We start from the raw sequence: 23,397 nt of genomic DNA on the forward strand, positions 1-23,397 counted from the left end.
AACAACCAAAGTTGTGTGGGGAAGCCTCAACTCCTGACTGACTAGTTTGCTGCTGGCGAGTGGCGGAAACCACAGTGTGTTGCGGAGGCTGACACACCGTGTCAAAACACGGCAGCTTGTGGTAGCTCACGCACGGCAACGGAGTGCTCTGTGTGTGGGAGTCATCATACATCTGGCAGGGTTGACTAGTGCATGGGTGGAGGAGCTCTCACAACAAGAGTGTGAGAGCAGGAAGCCATGCCGGGCGCACAACCGTGGGAGGTGTAGGCCCACGGGTGCATCGTCAACCTTCTCCGCAGTCGGAGTGTGGGAGCTGGCAACAACAAAAGCAGAGTGCTGGAGCGTGGGAGGGGCTGCGGAGGGTTGAGGAGCATGCGGTATGGTATGCGGAGCATGCTGTCAGGTATGCGGCTCATGCTGCATGGTATGCGGAGCATGCTGTAAGGTATGCAGAGCATGCTGCATGGTATGCGGAGCATGCTGTAAGGTATGCAGAGCATGCTGCATGGGCTGCGGAGAATGCCGCATAGTGCTGGAACCCGGCAGCTCTACAGAACCTTCCCACTGCTGATGCGGTAGCTCACGCATGTTAGCAGATGGTGCAGCAAGAACATGCGTCTGGCAGGGTGGACTGCGCATCGGTGGTGGAGCTCTCACAGGTGGAGGGTGGGAGCAGGCAGCCGCAGTATCTGCTGAGCGCACAACCTCGGCGGGTTGTAGGTTAACAGGTGCATTGTCAACCTTCCAGCATGATACTCATGCATGAAGGAGCAAGCTGAGACTGTATAGTCTGCAGCATGGACCACTAGGGTCTATGAAAGACAACAACAAACGGAGCTACTGTCCGTTGTGACTGAGGGTCTAAAACCGCTGGTGCGGCAACAGACGGAGTTACTGCCTGTTGCGGTACCACCTTGCCTCTCTTGAGAGGTGTGCAGTTGTCGTACTGCAGCAAGTCCGAACTGACCCAGTGGCTACACCTAGGCCGTTGGACTTGCGCGGAAGGGACCGACTAGCACTTAAAAGCTGCAAGATTTGGTCCATGGTTTCTGCGAGAAACCTCTTCCGCAGACGAGGAATAAATGGGCTCTCTCGTCTTTGTGTGGGTGGGGTGATCACGTCGGCAACGTGTGTAGATACACCCGAAACCACGGAGGGAAACGTCTGTTCGTTGATCAAGGCCTGTGGAACCCATAAGTCCTTCGACATTACTTCTCCCCTGGGCTTGGGAGCTTGTAAGAGGTATCGGACTAGGTGAACAACTGGCACGAACAGACGAACCCTCGAACGCAACACTGAAACACTTTGCGCATATCACTTTATCACTTTTGATTTTCTGTTTGCACTTATTTCACTGAACTCGAAACTTTAAGTGGTTTGTACCTGAAACACGCAATCCTATCCTTCATTAAAAGGTAGTAATTGCGAAAACAGTATTACAATGTAACAGAAAAACATAATGAAAGATAAAGAATTCAGTGGCTGGAAAAGAGACTAAACACTAGATCAAATAAACTACGTTTAAAATCTCTCACAGCATAAGGCCTGGGAACAAGAATAAAACTCTAGAAACGTTTTACCTTCTTCCCCTATAGCGACTAGGGAGAAGAGCAAAAAAAAAAAAAACGAGAACAACGTTACCCGCTTGAACGAAACGTTTATCCTCCTCTCTCTCCCTCCGTCTCTATCTCTCTCTCTCTCTCTCTTGACTTAGAACCTGAGAAGAGCCCAATTATATATATCGTTAAAACATATTATTTGTTAAAGGAAAAAAACTGAAAGGTTTCCCAAATAAAAAGTTCCTTTATTAGAATTAAAACCATTTAAGCTAAGAAAGAATGAACGAAACGCTAGAATCGGTTTACTCTTACTGCAACGTGAAACCGTGAAATACTCTCTCTATCGTAACGATAGAGCGCAAGTTGAACGTTCTGAACGTCAACAACTGCGGAGACAAAACAAAACGTTAGTTCAACTTTGAAAACAGTACGAGACTATCAAAGAAATTCTTTCAAAAACATTAAAATTAAAATAGCATAAATTCTTAACAGGAAAAACGATATGACGGGCTCAATGTTAATAAACTTCGGTTCCAAGTAAGGACCGCCTACTATTAGGAAAGGTCGCATATAAACAAACATAAAAATTAATTTTTATAAGTTTATAATAAATGGAAGTTAATCGAAGAGGCCTATAAATGGCGGAGAGATATAAAAATCTATAACTTTGTTAAGCAAAATTACCAAAAACCTAAACACACTTCCGTCTAAGGGAAGGGTGGTTATAAAAAGTGAAAGAGAGTCTATACTCTCTTCGAAACCAACACTTCCGTCTAAGGGAAGGGTCGGCCATTTAAAAGTGAAAGAGAGTCCATACTCTCTTCGTCACCATAATTAAATCAAATTAATTCCAAAAGCTTACTAAGCTAATGATAAAGCTTCCTGAATAGCGAAGGCTAAACTCTAGAGCAAATACATCACCAAATCGTGAACAATAACTCCAGAATCAACAGCGTATCCAAGTAGGTCTAGCCGGTGGCACGACAGAGGAAAAATTGAGTTCTTGTTGACAAGAAGTACTTGAGTACCTGACCACAGATGGCGCTGTTGAGTACACCCCCACCTGGATAGCGATCGCTGGCGTATCCCGACCGTAGATTTCTGTCGGGCAACGGAGTTGACAGCTACATGATCATCGGGTAAGATTAATATTGAAAAAGGGTAATTATAGGAGGAGATCTGAACGGCCACTTGGGAATTAGTAGGGAAAGGATAGAGAGAGTGCATGGAGGTTGGGGTGTGGGTGAGAGAAATGATGGGGGAGAAAGAGTGATTGATTTTGCATTGGCTTTTGATCTGGCAATGATCAACACCTTCTTTGAGAAGAAGATTAACAGACTGATTACTTACAGTAGTGGTGGCAAGGAGAGCCAGATAGATTTGCTGCTGTGTAAGAGAGACTATCTGAAGGAAGTTAGAAATTGCAAGGTGATAAATGGGGAGAGTGTAGCAGCGCAACAAAGGATAGTGGTAATTGATTGCAGACTAAGGAATTGCAGGAGAAGTAAAAAGGTGAGAATGGACCCAAAGATTAAGTGGTAAAAATTGAAAGAGGAAGAACTGAGAGTCTTGTTTAACCTGTTAAGCGTCCCCCTTGGACCAGGTTGCCGCTAATGTACTGTCATGCTTTTTTTTGCCCTGAGCGGTCATTTCACTAATGATAATTTTTCAAAGTTGATATAATTTCTTTGTTTATAATTCATATTTATAGTTAAAAATCGGAATATTAATTAAATGGTGGAATAAAAAAAACAATTAATACTATTATTTCATTTTAAAAGGCTACATAATACTGAATATTCTAATGGGTTCTTTTTATCTTCAATCGTAAATCTTACGCCAGGATCAGCAATAAAAGCAAAGGGACAAGAGAGAGAGTCTCTCTCTCTCTCTCTCTCTCTCTCTCTCTCTCTCTCTCTCTCTCTCTCTCTCTCTCTCTCTCTCTCTCTCTCCTCTCTCTCTCTCTCTCTCTCTCTCTCTCTCTCTTTTCTCCATATCGTTTCCTGTATAGTTTTCAAATATGTTCGTCATTCATTTGTACATTATTTATCCACTTTATTCTCTCTCTCTCTCTCTCTCTCTCTCTCTCTCTCTCTCTCTCTCTCTCTCTCTCTCTCTCTCTTTCTCTCTCTCTCTCTCTCTCTCTCGGCGTTTCCTTTCCTATATAGTTTTGTAACATCTCATTCTCCAGTCATTCGGCAATGAGAAGTCATTTTTTTCGCTCTCGGCATCGAAAGAAAACTTTGTTTCTTCAATATCCTTATCACTGGAGGATTCAGAACTAGTGCTCTTATTATCAAACAGGTTATCATTATCAAATTCCTCAACAAGAATATAATTTATTTTATCTAAAGAAATAACCATCACCTTTAGACCGATCATCGTAAAAGAATCTACAAACAACCTTATCCGCATAAACCCCCGAAGCGCACTGAAAGGAAACCAGTTTTCTAACATCATTCAAGCTACCTTCAGAAAAATAGTTGCAAGACATCATATAAGTATCTATTTACAGCCCCCATATGCTGAGAGTGTTGCCAAGTGGTGATCCTATACTTACTATACGAGTAAACGTATTATCACGAGACTGACGACTTGATAAAGGCAGTTAAAGTCATGAACGGAATATGCAGTTGAAGGCGGTACCGAGTAGATCGTGGTGAACGGTTTATCACGTGGGTGACGCTTAACAGGTTAAGGAAAAAGTGCTGGAAGCAGTAAGGTTACACAAGGATGTACAAGAATGGTGAACCGAGAATAGTAAAGTGATTCTAAGGATCGGTGAGGAAGTACTTGGAAAGTCATCAGGAAGAAGACCCCCAAATGATAAAGAATCGTGGAGGTGGAATGATGAGGTGCAAGAACAGGTAAAAACCAAGAAAGAAGCCAAGAAGAAGGCAGATCTATCGGGACAAGAGCAGGATAAAGAAAACTATAAGCAAGCAAAGAAAGAAGCAAGAAGAGCAGTAGCAAAGGCAAAGGCAGAGACATTAAATGAAATCTATAAAGAGATGGAAACACCAGAAGGAGAGAAGAAAATATTATGAATTCCTAAGGCACGAGATGCTGCATCCAAAGACCTGACACATATAAGGCAAATAAAAGATAGCAATGGCATAGTTCTTGCAGAAGAGAGTGAAATTAAAAGAAGGTGGGAAACTTATTTTGAAGGACTATTGAATGGGGAGAAGCCAAGAACAGTATTTGAAGATGGACTCCCAAACGAGACAGTTACCATAGGAGTGACTAGAAGAGAAGTAGAACAAGCAGTAAAGAAGATGAAAAATAGTAAAGCTACGGGACCGGATAATATACCAGTAGAGGTATGGAAGAGTCTTGGAGAGGAAAGCATAGATATCTTGTGGGACCTGACGCAGAAGATCTTCAATCAGGAAAAGATGCCAGAGGAATGGAGGAGAAGCCTAATCATCCCCATCTATAAGGGGGAAGGAGACATCCAGGAATGTGGCAACTACAGAGGCATAAAGTTGATAAGCCATACTATGAAGATATGGGAGAAGATCATTGAGAAGAGACTCGGAGATGAAACAACAATTGGTGAGGACCAATTTGGATTCATGCCTGGAAGAGGGACTGTAGATGCAATATTTTCTTTGAGGCAGATGATAGAAAAACATCGGGAGAAACAGAAAGGAATACATATGGTCGCTATTGACATGGAGAAGGCATACGATCGAGTACCAGGTCAGGAGGTGTGGAGATGTATGAGAGAAAAGGGAGTCCCCGAGAAATACGTAAGAATCACCCAAGATATGTATAAGAGGGCAGAAGCAAATGTTAAGAGCAGTACAGGCCTAACAGAAAGGTTCCCAGTAAATGTGGGACTACATCAGGGGTCTGCATTGAGCCCTTACCTATTTGATCTGGTCATGGATGTAGTAACACAAGGTATTAGAGATCAGTCTCCTTGGTGTATGCTTTTTGCTGATGATGTTATACTGTGTAGCACTAGGCGAGAGGTAGTAGAAGAGAAACTGGAGGAGTGGACAAGAAAAATACAAAATAGAGGATTGAAGATCAGCAAGAAAAAGACAGAGTATTTGAGATTGAAAAATGGGGAGAATGGGAAAGTTAGTTTACAAGGAGAGAGATTGAAAAGAGTTGAAAATTTCAAGTATTTAGGATCAACAGTTGCAGAGGATGGTGATCTGGGGGCAGATATAAACCACAGAATACCAGCAGGATGGAAGAATTGGAAAAAAGTGCGTGGAATACTATGGGACAGGAAAGTAGGGGTTAAGTTGAAAGGTAAAGTACAGAGGACAGTTGTGAGACCGGCAATGATGTAGGAGCGGAGACGTGGGCAATAAAGAAGACAGAAGAGAAGATGGATGTGGCAGAGATGAGAATGTTGAGATGGATGTGTGGGGTGACAAGAAGATATAAGATATGGAATGAGGTAATTAGGGGCACCACAGAAGTTAGAAAACTATCAGATAAGATATGGAATGAGGTAATTAGGGGCACCACAGGAGTTAGAAAACTATCAGATAAGATCCAAGAAAGTAGACTGAGGTGGTACGGTCATGTCATGAGAAGAGATGAACAGTATATTGGGAGGAGAGTGATGGAAATGGAGGTACAGGGAACGAGAAGGAGAGGGAGACCAAAGTGAAGGTGGATGGACTGTATCAAGGATGACCTTCGATCAAAGGAATTAACCGGTGATGAGGTGTGGGACAGAGGTAGATGGAGAAAGCTGACCAAAAACATTGACCCCATATAGAAGTGGGAAAAGATGTACACAAAGAAAGAATCTTCTATTTCATATTACTATTTCAGACTCCAAAATGTAGTAAGAAAAGCTATTTCATATTACCATTTCAGACTCCAAAATGTAGTAAGAAAAGCATCTACATATGCACCCATGTTCAGTAAGCATTCATAAAATGATAGAATTTGGCAACTAATTGGAAACTCCCATAATGAAAGAGGTGTCTATCTTCTCGAACCATCAGTGATAGATTATATAGCCATCCAACAATTAGCTTGTACAAACACAGAGATGGATAAAATAAAAACCAAGTTTGACTTCCATATACGCACATATGCATAGCACCATGCAAAAACTGTCTGAACATACTTACTGAATTCTTTTCCTTTTATCCCTCGAGGGTCATGCACCTTGCTGAAATTAGTAAGTGCTACCTTGCCATTAGCTTGTCCCACAGCAATGAGATTACTTGAAAGATCAGTTTCTAGTCCAGGACACCATGCAACACATTTAATGTACTGTAGGTCATTGTTTGTTGCTAAAAGGGAAGCAGCTGTTTTAGGACCCAGTCGGAAACCTGCAAATAAATGACAAATTAAACACCAAAGAAATAAATCTCCAATACGATAAATTTGAAAGTAATTTGGATTTTTCCTACCGATACAAACATTGAGCTCTTTATTAGGTAATATACTTTTGACAAAGCTTGAAGATTAGCTTTTAGTGAGGTATAACTACCCCACCGCTTGTTTGAGCAAGACAGGCCAGTACCGGCTACCCTGCTCAGACACACACACACCTACCTTCACTTTTGACTGCATGCAGGATTTGCAGGGGAATAGGTGATGACAGGACAAATATGCATAAGAGCTCAAGGTTTGTACCATTAGGAAAAATTCAAATTACTGAACTTTCTAATTTGTTATTTGCTCCATCATTAATACAAACCCTTTCACTCTTTATCAGGGAAGACTTACCCTAGGGTGAGTGGAAGTTCTAACCAACTGGCTGGTTTTTGCCCTAGGGTATTCCCCTGTGCTATGCACGCTTTATTGAGAAATCACCCTGACACTGCGCTAAACTTCCGTGCATGTGTACACATTAGTGGTCTCAGCAACCCGTGTGACTGTGTGATACTAGCAATGCGACTTGTCCAGGTAAGAATTCTCAGTCCTCAGACTTCTTTGAACAAACTATAGACATACCCAATTCCCACCTCACCAGGAGATATGGGGCTGTAACAAATATATGTGCATATATCAGGTTACATAAGGGAAATACTTATTACCTGCAGACAGTGGAGGCCAAGAAAGAAAATGAAAGAACGAAGGAGCCAGTCACTCTTATCATTCAACCCAGACTTAATCCCAGGTAACACCTGCCCTCCAACATCTGCTATTTGTCCAACAAGAAGCTTAAGGTGTTTAAACCACTTCTTGTGCAGCCACCACAGGTCCGATGGAGAACGTCTACATGTTCTTGTGAGTTACAGCTTGCAGGTAACGGGCAGTGAAGGTCATCTGATGCTTCCACACACCCACTTGAAGAACCTGCTCCACAGATTACCACAGTTTTTTTTTTAATGCTAGAGACGCACTAATGCCCCTAACATTGTGAGCTCTAGGTTTCCGCGTCTGTGGAGGAGAATCAGGATTCAAGGCCTGGTCTGTGACCTTATGAATCCATGCAGATATCGTATTCACTGCGAATCTCCTTTTAACCTTCCACATGCTAGTGCACAATCTGCTCACTTGGGAATGAGCTCTTGAAGTTTGTTTGAGGTAATACCTCTGAGCCCTCACTGGGCAAGTAGGTGCTGATCTGGGTCATTGGTTATGTTACGGAGACACTAAATCTGGAAGGGTCAGAATCTAGGATCCGCTACTCCCGGACTTTGAGTTTTGGCGATAAACTCAGGGATGAAGCCGAGTATTACCTGTCCTCATCCCCTTGAATGGGAGATGTAGGAAAGACCATGCAGTTTGCTCACTCTCTTGGCCAAGGCCAGAGCAAGCAGGAAGACCATTTAAATAATCAGGTGAAGATCTGATGCCTGATGTAACGGTTCACACCGAGCACCTTTCAGAGATCTTTGTACACAAACAACATTCTATGGAGGTGATCTAACTTCCAACTGAGGACAGATAAGCTCGAAACTCCATATGAGGGGAGACAATTCCAACAATGAGGGAATATCAACTCCTTTCAGCCTAAAGGCAAGGCTCAATGGTGAGCGATAGCCTTTCACAGCCAAAACAAAGGAATTCTCCTCCTGAAGGTACAGGAGAAATTCCACTATCAATGGGATAATGGCATCAAGGGGAGAGATACCCCTTCAACAACACCAACCACAGAAGACTGCCCACTTTGCCTGATATATTGCAGTGGAAAGCCTCTCTTCGTGAGGAGATGCTGGATAATCTCCAGGCATGAAGACATAGGGAATCTACAGCTTTGGGGCAAATCTTTATGTATGGCTGTCCGAGTAGATCGTGACATGGAGGGAGTTTTCTCAGGACCTCTGCGAGTAGCTGAAGAAGGTCCAGGAACAATTCTGTGTGATGCCATAGCAGAGCTATGAGTCATTGATAGGTTGTTGGATTCTCTTACCTTGTTGAGTAATCTTCTCATCAGGCAAAATGGTGGTGAATACATACTGTAGACATCTATGCTCTCCCACTGTTGTTGAAAAGCATATTGTCCAAGTGCTTGAGGATCCGTTACTGGGGAGCATTACATAAGGAGTTTGTGGTTCTGTTGGGCTGGACCTGTGGATTTCTGTCTGGGGTCAGACGGAGGCATGCTGTAGAAAGGGGAGCTGACTTCACCAGATGAATCCTCTGTGTGCTTGTTACCAACTGCGTAGGAGGAAGTACACCTGTAACGGCCTGACGAATTGCCTTGACCAGGGAGTCAAACCACGAGGTTCCTTCCCAAAAGCAGTGCCAACCAGAAGATCCTTTGGAAGGCTGGGAGCTGGAGCTTTGGTAACCTGTAAAGATGTACGGTTCGAGTCCTTACCTGATGTAATTAGCACTGGCATGGCTTCTAGCTCAGGCTTGGATGAGCGAGACGCCCTCGATGTGGAGGGTTCTACATCTTCGAAGGTTCCCTCTTAGAAGGGAACAAGACCGGGCATCCGCCATGCTGGAGGTCCTTAGAGGTGGATGGTCCCCACAAACATAGAGATTCCCTCTCAGGTAGGGAGGCAATGAAACCTAAAATGGTAGAAACTGGCATAGCCCTGGGGGAACGAGTCTCCCTAGGGCAAGAAGGCTCAGGACTATACTTGCGAAAAGGAGGCTCCTCTTGATAGAGTGAAAATTGCTGACGCAGGGAGAGGTTACCTCTCATGAGAAGGACGAAGTGTGTCGTCTCTGTAGCGATCATGCATTGGTCGATTGTCCTGAGCTGGGGAGCAGCGATAACAAGGCGATCTGTAAGGTTTAAAAGCAGGGGAGTGAAGATCACGCTTCGGTGAGTGACGATCCGGTCCTGGCGATTGCCGCTTATAGGCTGGAAAGTGAAGCAGAAGGTTTAAGCAAAAGAGTTGACAAACACCAAGGTACTGGAGAACGAGGAGCTGGCAAACACTGAGAAGTCTGAGAACAACCAGAAATGAATGCCTGTGAACTGGCGAACGACGAGCAGCTGGCGAGTGACGAGTGACAAGAGACTGATAAGAAACGGACGGACGCAGAGTCAACGGAGAGTCCAGAGAAGCAGGCAAATGACGAGCACGTGCCGCCTGACAGCGAGGCTGCAGATGACGATCTAGAGCTGGCGAGTGACGAGCACTCGCTGGCTGACAGCAAGACTGCAGATGACAATCTTGAGCTGGTAAGTGACGAGAGGAACGATAGTCACGAGGTGATGAGTAACAATCACGAGATAAAGAGTGAAGATGACGAGGTAACGAGCGACGGTCACAGGGTGATGAGGGACGAGCAGATGGCGAATGATGAGACGTCGAAGGCGAACGCCTAGCAGGCAAGGGGAAGGATCGTCGGTCCTTGGAGAAACTGAAGAGACGTCTTCTGACCGAAAGAGAATAAGAACGTTTAAAGCATCGAGGAAGACTACGCTCCCCGGGCTAAGAACAGTGACGATCCTTGTAAGGAGCTCATCGGGGGCAGCGCGGTTCCTCCATAGAGGAGACACGATGGTGTCTGGAAGGTCTCTGGAACCGGGTCTTTGAAACCGGGTCTCTGGGGGCACCTCACTCAAGAACAAGAGATATCCACCCTCTAGAGAGACCAACCTCAGACATTGCTCCAACCCTGAAAGAAGAGTCGGTGCAGCATGGGGGGAAGCACAGTCTTAGGCAACAGCAGCAACTGTAGGCGAAGGCAAAGGGCGGGACCCTTCAAAAGTCAAGGTAGAAGACACTCTAGGGTCACGCTGTTCCATATTCATCGGTGTAGAGGGCTCCACATGGAAGGAAGCTAGTGTACGCTTCCTCTCAGCACCAATTTGAAGGAGTTCCAGTAAAGCCTCCTTCGACTGGGGACCAATCATACCCAGCAATGCCAAACCTGCAATACATCAGAGAAGGAAAAGGCTCCGCCCCAGGAAAGGGGCAGAAATTGTTTCTCTAGGGGAAGCAGTCTTGCCCCTCGAACCCAAAGGTTGACCTGGTGTTAGCCGGTCTACGCTTCTGCTCGATCATTCCCTGAAGAGACTGATCAAGCAGAAAATTCGGTAAGATATCGAGGGGTCAAAGAAAAAGTCAGAGGTTTCTTTGACTTTAAGGAAAACACCGAAGGCAAAGAATCTCCCTCGAAGTCTTCTTGTGCCGTCGCCCAAACCTCACTGGGAGGTAGACCAATCCCAGCATTCAGAGCAGGTATTGTACTGATCACAGTGCCGCTCTTGGCAGGATGGACACAAATGTGGGTACGTCTCAAAGGACATGAAAGTCCGGCAGGAGCAGCACTCAGGTCCTGGATATATCTGCATGAGGACGATCAAGGAGAAAAACAATCACATTGAAAAAGAAAAAGCTTAAAAAGCAATTTAAGTCAAAAATGGCAAATCAAGTTGAAGACTGAGAGCGGCAACATCCGTTCTCCACCGAGCCAAAAGCAAAAGTGGTCACAAAACCCAGCTGTGCGAGTGAGCATGGTACCAGGCTACCCTCCCACCCCCGCTCACTAGCAGATGGGTGGTTGACCCTCGGTAAAAGTCTTAAGACTCATATTCCAGCTTTGCCAAAAGTAATATCCCTTTAAATAGCGGAGGGTTTATATTTAGTGTCGGAACAAGTAATTTTTTGTAACTTCACAATTAGAGAATACTCAGTTGTGATTCAATATATCATCTGAAAGCATTTTAATTCTTTACAAATACACTTACTGTATACTTTACAAAAATTGCAAAAGTTATAAATCTTTTGAGAACATCTCAAGGCTAGTCGACACAAGTCTTTTCATTAGTAGCCACATATTAAAAGCTAAAGCATATTCTGAACCAAATGAGATAATTAAAGATTAATAAAATGCATATAATGTAAAAACTGACCAATTTCTTCTAACCATATACTTACGAGGTAATTCAATAACATCTGTTGGAGATACTTCTTGGACTTGATAAAGTTGAAGGTCAGAACCCCAAGTGAGAAACTGGTCATCAGCCAGTGGCGACCAATGTACATCCACCCTCACACTACTCATGTTATATTTTTACCTGAAAATAATTTCAAGTTATACAATGTCTATGAAGTATTCATACCCTATATAAACAATGCAGCAATGTTGCAAAATATCTAGATATATATTAATGCAATGGTAATACAATATGCAAAAGAGAACATGAAAAATTATTGTTTTCTCATGAGTTAAACAAAACAAAATTCATTGACTAGCAAAATATTTTCTAAAATGCTACAAAAACATTAAAATTTAACATCATATCAAGTAAATCAATAGGTAAGTAAAAAGTATAAACTTGAATATAATATCACAAATTTTAAGTAATTTGTATTTTTCCTAACATACTTACCTAGAACTACTTTCTTAGAAGTTACTGGTAATTCTTCCCAAACGACCAGAATTTTGTGTAGTTTACCCTATTCCCATTTTCAATGGGTGACCTCAGGCGGAGTGATACGCGCCCTGAGGCGACCCGGGGTCAGAGAGCGTGCTAGATTAGGTCATGCTCCTTAGTAAGTTTCGTAGCCAAAAAAGGTTCTCCTCAACCCTGCAGGACCCTCGGGGAAGGATGGGCGGGCCATAACCCGAAAGTAGTTCTAGGTAAGTATGTTAGGAAAAATACAAATTACTTAAAATTTGTGATTTGTTCCAACACAGAGTACAGTAGGGTCCCGAATTAAGCGTGTTCGAATTACACGATTCCCCTTTTCCGCGATCGCTATTTTTCAAAAATAAATTTTCTGTATCTGCGAGGCTGTTCAAAGTTCGCGAGTCAAGCACAACAAAATGTATCAAATCTATTGTCTTTTTAAGTATATTGGTAGCCCTAAATACGGTGATTTATAATAAATGTTACAAAACAATATAAACATTACATTTCATTAACATAATTTCATAATGAATAGCCTATTTAAGGATAAAATTCCACATCAACAATGAAATCAACTGTTAACTGTGCGAGTCCAGCTGACAAAATGTAAACAGAATTGTGGTTACATTCTCGGCAATCTTTATCTTTCTCCAACCTTTCGATAATTTTAATGGTAGTGTTAATGATGGTATATTAAAGCATTATTTTTGTTTAGTACAGTATATTTAAAAGCCTTATTTTTCCCTCTGGGTGTTCAAGGTTTTCACGAGTAGACTGGGTTCGTTTATCGGCAGTGAATAGCCTAAACTTCGGTAACGAGTCGTCAATATTTTGTCATATTTTAAACAGTATACATTTGATTTGCAAACATTGGTTTTGTAGAGTAGACGGTAAAATAAAATCTAGAGAGAGAGAGAGAGAGAGAGAGAGAGAGAGAGAGATTTGATGGCAGAAATCTCTCTCTCTCTCTCTCTCTCTCCCCGTAAAAAATAAAACCATAGTTCACATATGGCAACTTGAGTTTAAGAATGAAATTAACATGAATATTGTTAGTTGTGGCGATCAATTCCTCGCTTCAGGGAGTACACGAAACAAAAACACGACATTCAATTAGTGTACAACAGCTGATTCTCTCTCTCTCTCTCTCTCTCTCTCTCTCTCTCTCTCTCTCTCTCTCTCGTTATACAATACTTACAAATAGATGAAGAAACCAAAATCGGTTTTCTTGAAGTGTCAATTAAATACAAAACGAAAAAATTATACCGTGTAGCCTATACATCCATTTCAATCATAGCTTAAAATACGGTAACCGATTTCGTCCGCAAACCACTATTTTTTAGGAAACACCATTCTATTCCAGAAAATTTTTACTCTTTAAATGTCAATTGCGCTATAATAAAACATGTACTTATGTTGTTAAATTTCGGGTGTGTTTTAAAAATCGAGTATTGCTAACTTATTTTTGTTTTACTTTTGGCTGTGATCACATCAGCTGATGTCTAGCTTCCGCGCGAATACAATAACAAAGAATTGTTTACACCATTTCTTAACTTATTCAAACCATCTATACAGTTAATATTACATAAACACCAATGTGTTATAACCTATCATATTCATTGTTTAGTATCTTAAAACCATCTCTCTCTCTCTCTCTCTCTCTCTCTCTCTCTCTCTCTCTCTCTCTCTCTCTCTCTCTCACATCGAACGTTATAGCAGTAACCTAATTGTTCGGTGACTTTAAAAATAGGCCTAGTACTTTCTTCTTTTACCTTTTTTGCATATGGATCCATAATTTAGGTGGGTACAAGTTGACTTATAACTGAAGTTAGGAAAAGTATTTTGGATATGGAAAGGACAATTATCTTTTGTAACAGTTTAGAATTATCGTAAGTTATCACTCTGTCATTAGCGGCAGTTTGCTATTGTGGATTAAACGCATAAGGAAAAAAAAAATTTCCAGCTTTGCTACGAATTTAGGAATTTATATGGATACAGTAAGTAAAATATTTGTAATAACATAATGTTTACTAAATGTTTGTAATATCATTAGTTATGACTTAGATCATGTGTGTTTAATGCATTCGTTTGTTTATTATGATCGAAGATGGAGCGTAAACAAATGGAAGGTTTCCGTTTCAGGCGGCATCATAAAGAAAAACATTTCATAAATGGCATTCATTTCATTTATTTGAAAGTTCTAATAAAAAATAATTAGAACATTGGTAATAACAAATTCAACATATAATCTATACTTGGTAAAATTGCTGTCAATTCAAAAACACAGATGTATAAATGCGTCTGTTTCTTCGTTGTGATCAGAGATAAACGTAAACAAAACATTGGTTGTCGTTTTCTATTGTGCTTTTTAGCGTGTTTAGGAAACGCATGATATAAAATCGCCTTTATTTTGATAATTCTGGATTTTCAATCATACAACAAGCTAGTCTATAGAGGGATGGTTTTGCTATTCACCAGTTGTATTATACAATAGATATGACAAACATTAAAATTTGTCTGTATTTTGGGTTGTGTTATAAGGGGAAATATATGGTGTTTACACCTATCCTGGTTGTAATTTTAACCATTTTTCAAGTTATTAGAACTTTAAAGTATATTAAATGTTTTATTTATTTACAAGAACAATTTGATATTATAAAGAAATACAGTATAGTACAAAGAAAGTATTGGAAATGGGTAGTAAACACATTTGAATAGGCAAATTGCTGGTTGCCATGGCCGCAATGGAATTATTTCTGTTAGTTGTGTTTCGAAATTCGCGATTTTCCATTTACACGAGGTCATTAATCGACCAAATTCTCGCATAATTCGGGACCCTACTTCTTACCTAGAACTACTTTCTTAGGAGACTTAAACTTTAGGAGGAGGGAGTGTCCTGCAGGGACTAGGGTCCGACGGTTTAGGAGCACGATCGGGCGAAAAAAAGGGGGCACCTCGAAGGGGAACTAGGTTCCAATGACCCCTACTAAAGGCTGAATGAAAATAGGGGAAACTACCCAAAAAACTAACTTGGTGTCTAAGTGGCTTACCTCTGAACCATTACTTCTGAGACTTATATCTTGTCGAAGACGTATATCCTGGCCGCCAGGGCCTCTTGATTCACACCCACGTTGGGGATTAAGGGTAAGGGGAAGGATGATAGGGGCTAAAGGTAAGGGATGAACTTGTGTCTCATGGCTTACCACCCCCGGTTTCCCTGGGGCCATGACCTTTAAATCTTTTGTAGGGCTGATATGACTGGGCCAAGGTTGAACCCGTCCCAGGATTTCCTAGAGCAGTCCTTCAGGTAATGTTCCGTGAAAGTGGACTGTCTGGACCAGGTACCCGCTTTCAGAATCTGGCCCACGGCCATGTTCTTCTCAAACGCCAGGGAGGTGCCTAGACCCTTAATATCATGAGGCCTTGGCCTACCTGGAAGAGGGATTCCCGAAACCTCGTAAGCTCTCTTGATTACTTGTCGCAACCAAAAGGAGATTGAGTTCTTAGAGACTGGTTTCTTCACCTGACCAGTTGAGACGAATAAGCTCTTGATCTCCGGTCGAAGCCTGGAGGTCCTTTCCAGCTATTTTCTTACTGCTCTAACCGGGCATAAGAGTAAGTCTTCAGGGTTGTCTGACCTAGGGATCACTGGGACCGAAAAGCCCTCGAACCGAGGATCCCAACAGGCTGGGTTCTGCGTTTTGGCCACAAAGTTAGGGACGAACCGAAAGGAGGCCTCCCGCCACCCTTTTGAGTGTGAAACTTCGTACGATAATCCGTGCAACTCACTAACCCTCTTCGCTGAAGCCAGGGCTAAGAGGAAGACCGTTTTGAGGGTGAGATCCTTATCCAGAAAGTCCTTGAGGGGCTCAAAGGGAGGTTCTGACAGGACTTTGAGTACTATGGCTAGGTCCCACTTCGGTACCCTCACCTCCTGTGGGGGGCACGACTGCTCAAAACTCCTGATGAGCATCGAGATGTGCCGAGAGGATCCCAAGTCAATGCCCTTCAGGAGGAAGACTTGACCTAACACTGCCCTCACTCCCTTTATTGCCGGAATGGACGAGCCCAAATCGCCCCTGAGATACACCAGGAAGTCCGCCACGTCGTGGATCGAGGCCCCCAAGGGCTTGATATTACGGGGAGCGCACCATTTCGAGAAGACTGCCCATTTTGCTTTGTAGACAGCGATAGAGGACCGCCTTAAGTAACCTGACATCCTCGTTGCGGTCCTCGATGAGAATCCATCCTTCTTCAGAAGCCGCTCGATAACCTCCATGCGTGAAGGCGGAGGGACCGAGGGTTTTCGTGAAACCTTTGGAAGTGGGGTTGACGAAGAAGGTCCGACCTGTCCGGGAGAGGCCAAGGAGGAAGAAGGGCCAGTTCATTTAAGTCTGCGAACCACTCCCTCTCCGGCCACTAAGGCGCGACCAAAGTCATCTGAAGGTTGGCTGTTGTACGTACTCTGTTGAGGACTTGACGTATCATTCCGAAGGGGAAAAAGCGTACACATCGAGGCCGTCCCAAGGGTGCTGGAAGGCGTCCTCAAACGCCGCTGACGGATCTGGAACTGGAGAACAGAACACAGGGAGTTGAGCGTTCAGACGTGTGGCGAATAAGTCTACTACTGGGGAACCCCACTTCAGTATGACTGACTGAGCTGTGTTTTGATGTAGAGTCCACTCTGACCCTATTACTTGGCCTACTCTGCTGAGGCCGTCCGCCAGGACGTTTCTCTTTCCCGGGATGAACCTTGCTGTGAACTCGATCCCTTCTTCTGCTGCCCATTCCAGAAGTTCCGTCGATAACGAACATAGCTCTTTCGACTTTAGACCCCCTTTCTTCTTTACGTAGGCTACTACTGTGGCGTTGTCGCACATCAACGCTACCGTGTTCCCCCGGAGGAGAGGAACGAATTCTCGACTCGCTCTCAGCACAGCCATCATCTCTAGCACGTTTATGTGGTGCTTTGCTTCTTCACTCCACCATTTTCCCTTTGTCGATTGGTCAAGTAGGTGAGCGCCCCAACCTTCCTTCGACACATCCGTAAACAATAGGACTTCCGGAGGGTCGGGTGCGAAGGGCATCCCCAGTTCGGTGTTCCTCCTGTCGTGCCACCACTGCAAGGCTACCTTCGCTTCTGGGGAGATCGGAACCAGTTTGTGGGGGTTTCTCCCCTGGGACCAATGTTCTTTCAGGTTCCACTGCACTGCTCGAAGTTTGAGTCTCCCTTGTGGCACTAACTTTTCTAAGGACACTAGGTGGCCCAACAACCTCTGCCAATCCTTGGCCCTCCTGGGATGGTCCAACAAAGGTCCAACAGAAAGGGTTGCAGAACACGCTCTAGGTTCTCCAGCCTCTCCAACGAAGGGAAAGCTCTCACTAGCTGGGTGTCCAAGACCATCCCCAAGTAGGTCATCCTGGTGGAGGGGGTCATCTGGGACTTCGCTACGTTGACCGTGATACCCAACTGCTCTCAGCGACGAAGTAACTTCCCTCCTTGTTCCTTCAATTCTTCCTTTGAGGCTGAAAGAAGCAACCAATCGTCCAGGTACCGGATCAGACGGATGCCCTGCTCGTGAGCCCATACAGAGACTGTCGTGAAGACTCTTGTAAACACTTGAGGAGCCGTCGACAGCCCGAAGCAAAGGGTCTTGAATTGTAGCACTCGGGAATCCCACTTTATCCTGAGGAACTTCCTACTGGAGGGATGGACGGGGATTTGGAAGTAGGCATCCTTGAGGTCCAGGGATATCATGAAGTCCCCTTCCCGCAAGGCGGCCAACACTGTCTTGGCAGTGTCCATCTTGAACTCGGTTTTTGCCACAAACTTGTTGAGGGCCGACAGGTCTATTACTGGTCTCCATCCCCCTGTCGCCTTTTTCACTAGGAAGAGCCTGCTGTAGAACCCCGGGCCGGGCTCCTCGACTAGTTCCAACGCTCCCTTGGAGACCATGAAAGACACTTGCTCCTGTAGAGCAGCCCGTTTCAAGGGGTCCTTGGGAATCAGCCACTCCGCTTGAAGGGCTGGAATAAGCGGGGGAGTTTCCGCTAAGAAGGGTAGTCTGTAACCTTCCCTCAGGATTGTCACCGTCCAGGGATCCACACCGCAATCCCGCCATGCTTGCCAAGAGTGTCTGAGGCATCCCCCCACCTGAGGCTCCAGTAGGGGTAGGGGGCCTCGCCTCCTATCTCCTTCTGGAGGAGCGGCCGGACCGACCTCTTATTGAGTTCCCGTAGGACGGTCTAAAGTTAGACTGGGGTGCCGTGGCACCTCTACGTGGGGGGGGGGGCTGAGTTGACTGCTGCCAGGGAGCCGCAGGTGGCTTTCCTCTATGTTGAGTTGGAGAGGAACGGGAAGTGTGAGGGCCGTCTACGGAGGGCCTCCTGGGAGGTGGGCGCCTCATAGGGGGAGGTCTATGGTCTCCCATGTCCTTCATCTTCCTCACCCATTCCATCATCTCATCTACCAACTTAAGGGGGAAGATAGCCTCATCCCAGATTGAGGAGTTTCTCAATTTTCTTGCTTCCCGGTCCGGGAGTTTTCTCACAAGTTTGCTCAGGATAGTGTCTCTCTTCCTCAGGACCAAATTGGTAGCCTGGGAGAGAGACTGATATGACAAAAATTTTAGGGCCTTGCCCCCTGAGCTAATAAGCTCTCTCAGTAAAGTTTGATTTTCAGGCAGGGACAAATCATGAGAGGCCTGAAAACCAACGAACGTGCAGGCCCACCAGTCCAACCAGGAGGACACGTATACTAGGTCCTGGGCCATGTCCTCCATCATGGTGGTTTCCGACGGGGAAAAACACACGGGCCGTGGACGCTCTGTCTTCAGCGGCACCCTGGTTCAATGAGGTAATGGCTGTCTCCGTCGCGCGGGTCCTCCCCGACGACCTTCCGGTATGTAAAACCTCTTCTGCGCCTTCAGTCCCGGCAGCAGCTTCGAGGCACTTTGACTCCTAGGGGCGTCTGCTAGGCCGTCCAGGAACTTATCAATATGCTCCATACCCAGCCTTATGTCAGGAGCTAAGGGTAGAGCTAAGGAGGGCCTTTGTTGAACCGGATTCTCCACCAGCCTGCTAAGTCCGGAGAGCCAGGCTTGTTCAGTGGTGGACATCGGTTCATCCAGCCTATGGTGCCGTCGTATGAGAGCCAACACTTTGCGGTAGGAGGAGATGTCATCGGACGAGCAATCCCCTCCTTCCACCAGGGCCTCCGTCACCCGTCCTTCCTCACGAGTATCATCGGTGACGGTAGGGAGAGCAACGTTGGATGGGACTGCCCGTGTCACGGGCGGACCCGTAGAGGCGAAGGTATCCGTCATGGGATTACCTTGCCCTGCGGCCATCCTCGTATCTGTGGGAATACTCCTGGCCGAAGGGCGCCCTTGGAGCTTAATGAAGTCAGCCAAGGAGCCCGCGGCTGGCGTAATGCCTTCCACTTGACGGAGCGCCTCCCTCCGCAGAGTAGGGGGCGCGGAGGCTTTTGACAACTTCGGAGGCTCACGGGGAGCTAGGAAAGGCCTCCCTCGGTGAGGTTCTTGTCCGTAGGAGGAGCAGGAGGGGAGAGACGGTGAGGACGAGGCTCTAGGGAGCCACCCGGAAGCGGCCGCGGCTGTGATGACCTTAAACAGCTCGCTCCGGGGCACCGTGATCCTCACCCAATCTTTGGACTTGCTCCTCTTCGCTTTCTTCTTAGAAGGTCTGGACTCCTTCTTCTTTGAAAGGGAGCGGGACTACTTCTTCTTCCTGGACCTCTCGCGCTTCCTCCTCGCAGACCTGGAATCGTCCTCTGAAGATGAATCCACGGACGAGGAAGACGAGGAGGAGGAAAGGGAATCAGCCGAATCACCTGAGGCGTCCAACTCCGCGGGGGTTACTCCATGCCGAACCTGTTTCCGCAGGCTGCATGAAGACGGGCGGAAGAGTCACCGCGGGCGCTGGGGGGGTCCGAGGAACGTTCTTGCGGCCGATCCAATGGTCAAACTCCTCTTCTAGTCTGAAGGGTGACCTGCAGGGTGTTCTAGGAATATCCCAAACGACGGGGTCCGAATTTGACAAATGGCCTTTCTCGGCATCCCCCCCGGCAGCCGAAGTACCTGAAACACACACCCAAGATGGGGGAGAAGAGGAAGTACCTGACTTCCCCCACATCGGGTCTTCGGTAGAGACGGGCCCTGCGGGCACCAGGACCTCATCTCCTACACACTCTACCGCACTTCCCTCAGGCCCCACACATGCCTGTAACACCTCAGAAACTTCCCCCACAGGTAAATCAGACTCTTGGGGAAGGACAATGGGCCGCTTCCCCGCAACGGACTTACCTCGACCCCTACCCTGGGTAGGGGAAGATGAAAGGGAACCACGTTCCGACGAGGCATCCGGGGACACCAAAGCAGAGGACGCGGTAGCTTTCTTGGGTGATTTCTTGGCCGACTTCTTCTTCTTAGTCCCATAACGGACCCACTGAATCTCGCCCCAAGACTCGCATTCCGAACACGTGGCGGTAGGGGAGCATACTTTGCCCCTACATGACGAACAACGCAAGTGTGGATCAACCTCAGGCTTCGAAAGGAAAGCCCCAAAAGACTTACCGGCCACGGGACCAGGGCAACGGCGTGGATGCTCCATAATAAAAACACTACACCAAGAGACACAAGGGAAAGGGGTAAGGATACGGGCACAGGAACCACGTGGTAAACACAAAGGGTCGGGGACACAAAGGGTCGCACTGGGTAAGAGAGAGCGCGGCGGGATGTGAATCATGTCGCGACCAGAAACTTCTGGGAGCACGACCTAATCTAGCACGCTCTCTGACCCCGGGTCGCCTCAGGGCGCGTATCACTCCGCCTGAGGTCACCCATAGAAAATGGGAATAGGGTAAACTACACAAAATTCTGGTCGGTTGGGAAGAGTTACCAGTAACTCCTAAGATAGTTCTAGGTAAGTACTCTGTGTTGGAACAACTTTTCTTTAAGCACTGAAATTTGTATTTTCCTAGCTCTACAAACATGAGTCCTTTAGGTAAGGGGATGATTTTGGCACAAGATGGAATGGGACAACAAATGGCCGACATGTGGTGCACAAGGCTGAGATGCCCCAACCCACCACCTGTTGGAAGAGCCTCACTTTGACCTTTTGGCTCAAGACAGAGAGGGGTAGCCGAGGAGGGAAGATTAACTTAAAGGACTCAGGTTTGCATAACTATGAAAAATAAAAAGCAATTTAAACATTTGTTATTTGTTCCTTAGCATATACTGTACAAACATTTTGTCCTTTAAATAGGTAGGCTCACTGCTAGGTAGGTCAGAAGTTCCTCTAAAACCAAACAGATTGGTTCTTTCTTTTACCCGGAAATGACGCTCTGCCTGGCCTCATAAGGGATGCTTGAATTTTGAGGACATTGATGTGTAAATGCATTTCTTCTCAAGAACAAACACCTGAGATGACCAGGTTGTCCCACCCTTCCTTAGACGTATCTGAGAAATTTGCATGTCCAGAGGTCAAGTAGAGTGGGACTCCCATAAGGAGGTTTTTCTCATTCAACCATCAAGTAAGATCACCCTGAGCCTCCTGTCCTACTGGAACAAGAAGGAAATGACCAATGATCTTTCTAGAATCACTGAAGAGATCTCTAGTGGAAGCGTCTATGTGGAGCAAATTTCTCCAATGAGGAAAGATGGCTGAGAAGACTTTGCCAGCGCTGAGCTGGGATTCCTGCCTTGAACCGTAAAGGTTATGCAATTACTTTGAGCTTGCTGATACGATCGTCCAACGAGAAAACTGGAATCGGCAAGTATAGTGGTTATACATTCGCCTAGCATTCGTAAGGCAGCAGATCAATCCCAGCCTAGGACCGCGAGTTCAAGGCGTTTTCAAGGGATGATACTATTGTGGTTGTGCACCACTGAGGGAGTTGGGCTTGCCTGACTAACGTTCACGTACGCATCTATTCTGATGATACTGGAACTGAAACCAGAAAACTGTACCATTAACCTTTAAACGGCTTGAAACAGCAACCGGGCGTTCTAGTAAGTCTATTTACCAGAATTATGTGTCATTAGTTTATCAACTTTAGCCTCAGAGATACTGGACTCTAAGAATTGCAGTTTACAATCAGACAGGGTTGAGTCAAAGTGAAGACGGAGTCAGTACTAGCCAGATCAATTTTCTCTGGAAATAGCTTTATTCATTTTAAGCAAATCTTTTAATGGGGATTCATCCACTGTCTTCTTGACACTACCAAAAATACACACAAGATCACTCAGGTTATCCCATTTGTTGATTACTGTACAAGAGCCATCTAACGCACTTGTGTAAAATGTATGAGGATGAAGACTAAGTTTTAAAAACTACCTCTTAGGAAGTACTAGACCATAAGGTATATTGATACCATTACCTAACAACATATGAATGCTAGTAGCCAAGCTTAGACTGAAGTGTCCATGGGGTAACCGAGTTGTATTATGACAACCTTTTGTGTTAGACTAGTGTATTCAGAAAGTGTTCTAGACGTATTGAAAATCTTTGCGCCTGGCTTTATAGGTGTTATACGAAATGCTACATTATTAACCACTACACAGAAAGGCTGCTCAATTGCATTTGATCCGAATCAGGAGCTATTAACGGATCTGAACTCCAGTGTTGACCTTCCATCTCTGAATTTGACTGCGTATGGAATGAACCACAAATGACAAATTCGGAGATAATTTGTATTTTTCCTAACCATACAAACCTTAGCTATTTACATTGGGTTTACCTTTCGGCGTAGCTGAAATGACGAGCCAATAGTTTTTAACGAGGGTTAACTACCACCGCGGTTAGCGGGGGTAGGGGAAGGGATAGCTTGCTACCCCTCCCCCCCCACCGGTGATTTGCTTCACTTCACTTAGAGGTAGGACTTGACTTGGGGGACAGGGTTGGCGGGCAAATATGTGTAAATAGCTAAGGTTTGTATGGTTAGGAAAAATACAAATTATCTCCGAATTTGTCATTTGTTCCGTAACCGAAATACAAACCACGCTATTTACATTGGGTGACTTACCCCTTAGGAAGGGTGGAAAGTCCCCAGCCTTACTGACTTCG

The 23,397-nt window shown here is 45.2% G+C and overlaps 1 protein-coding gene across 1 annotated transcript in view; it reads right to left on the reverse strand.

The window, feature by feature from the left end:
- Positions 1 to 23,397, reverse strand: part of mio (GATOR complex protein mio) — a 127,193-nt gene that overhangs the window by 91,542 nt on the left and 12,254 nt on the right. The window contains exons 2-3 of the mRNA XM_068346299.1: positions 11,840 to 11,979; positions 6,668 to 6,871 (exon numbers count right to left, since the gene is read on the reverse strand). Coding sequence (XP_068202400.1) covers positions 6,668 to 6,871; positions 11,840 to 11,966 — 331 coding nt within the window. The 5' untranslated portion in view covers positions 11,967 to 11,979. The remainder of the gene's footprint in view (positions 1 to 6,667; positions 6,872 to 11,839; positions 11,980 to 23,397) is intronic.

Source organism: Palaemon carinicauda, chromosome 22, assembly GCF_036898095.1.
Source record: "Palaemon carinicauda isolate YSFRI2023 chromosome 22, ASM3689809v2, whole genome shotgun sequence".
In the NCBI taxonomy this organism is placed as follows: Eukaryota; Metazoa; Arthropoda; class Malacostraca; order Decapoda; family Palaemonidae; genus Palaemon; species Palaemon carinicauda.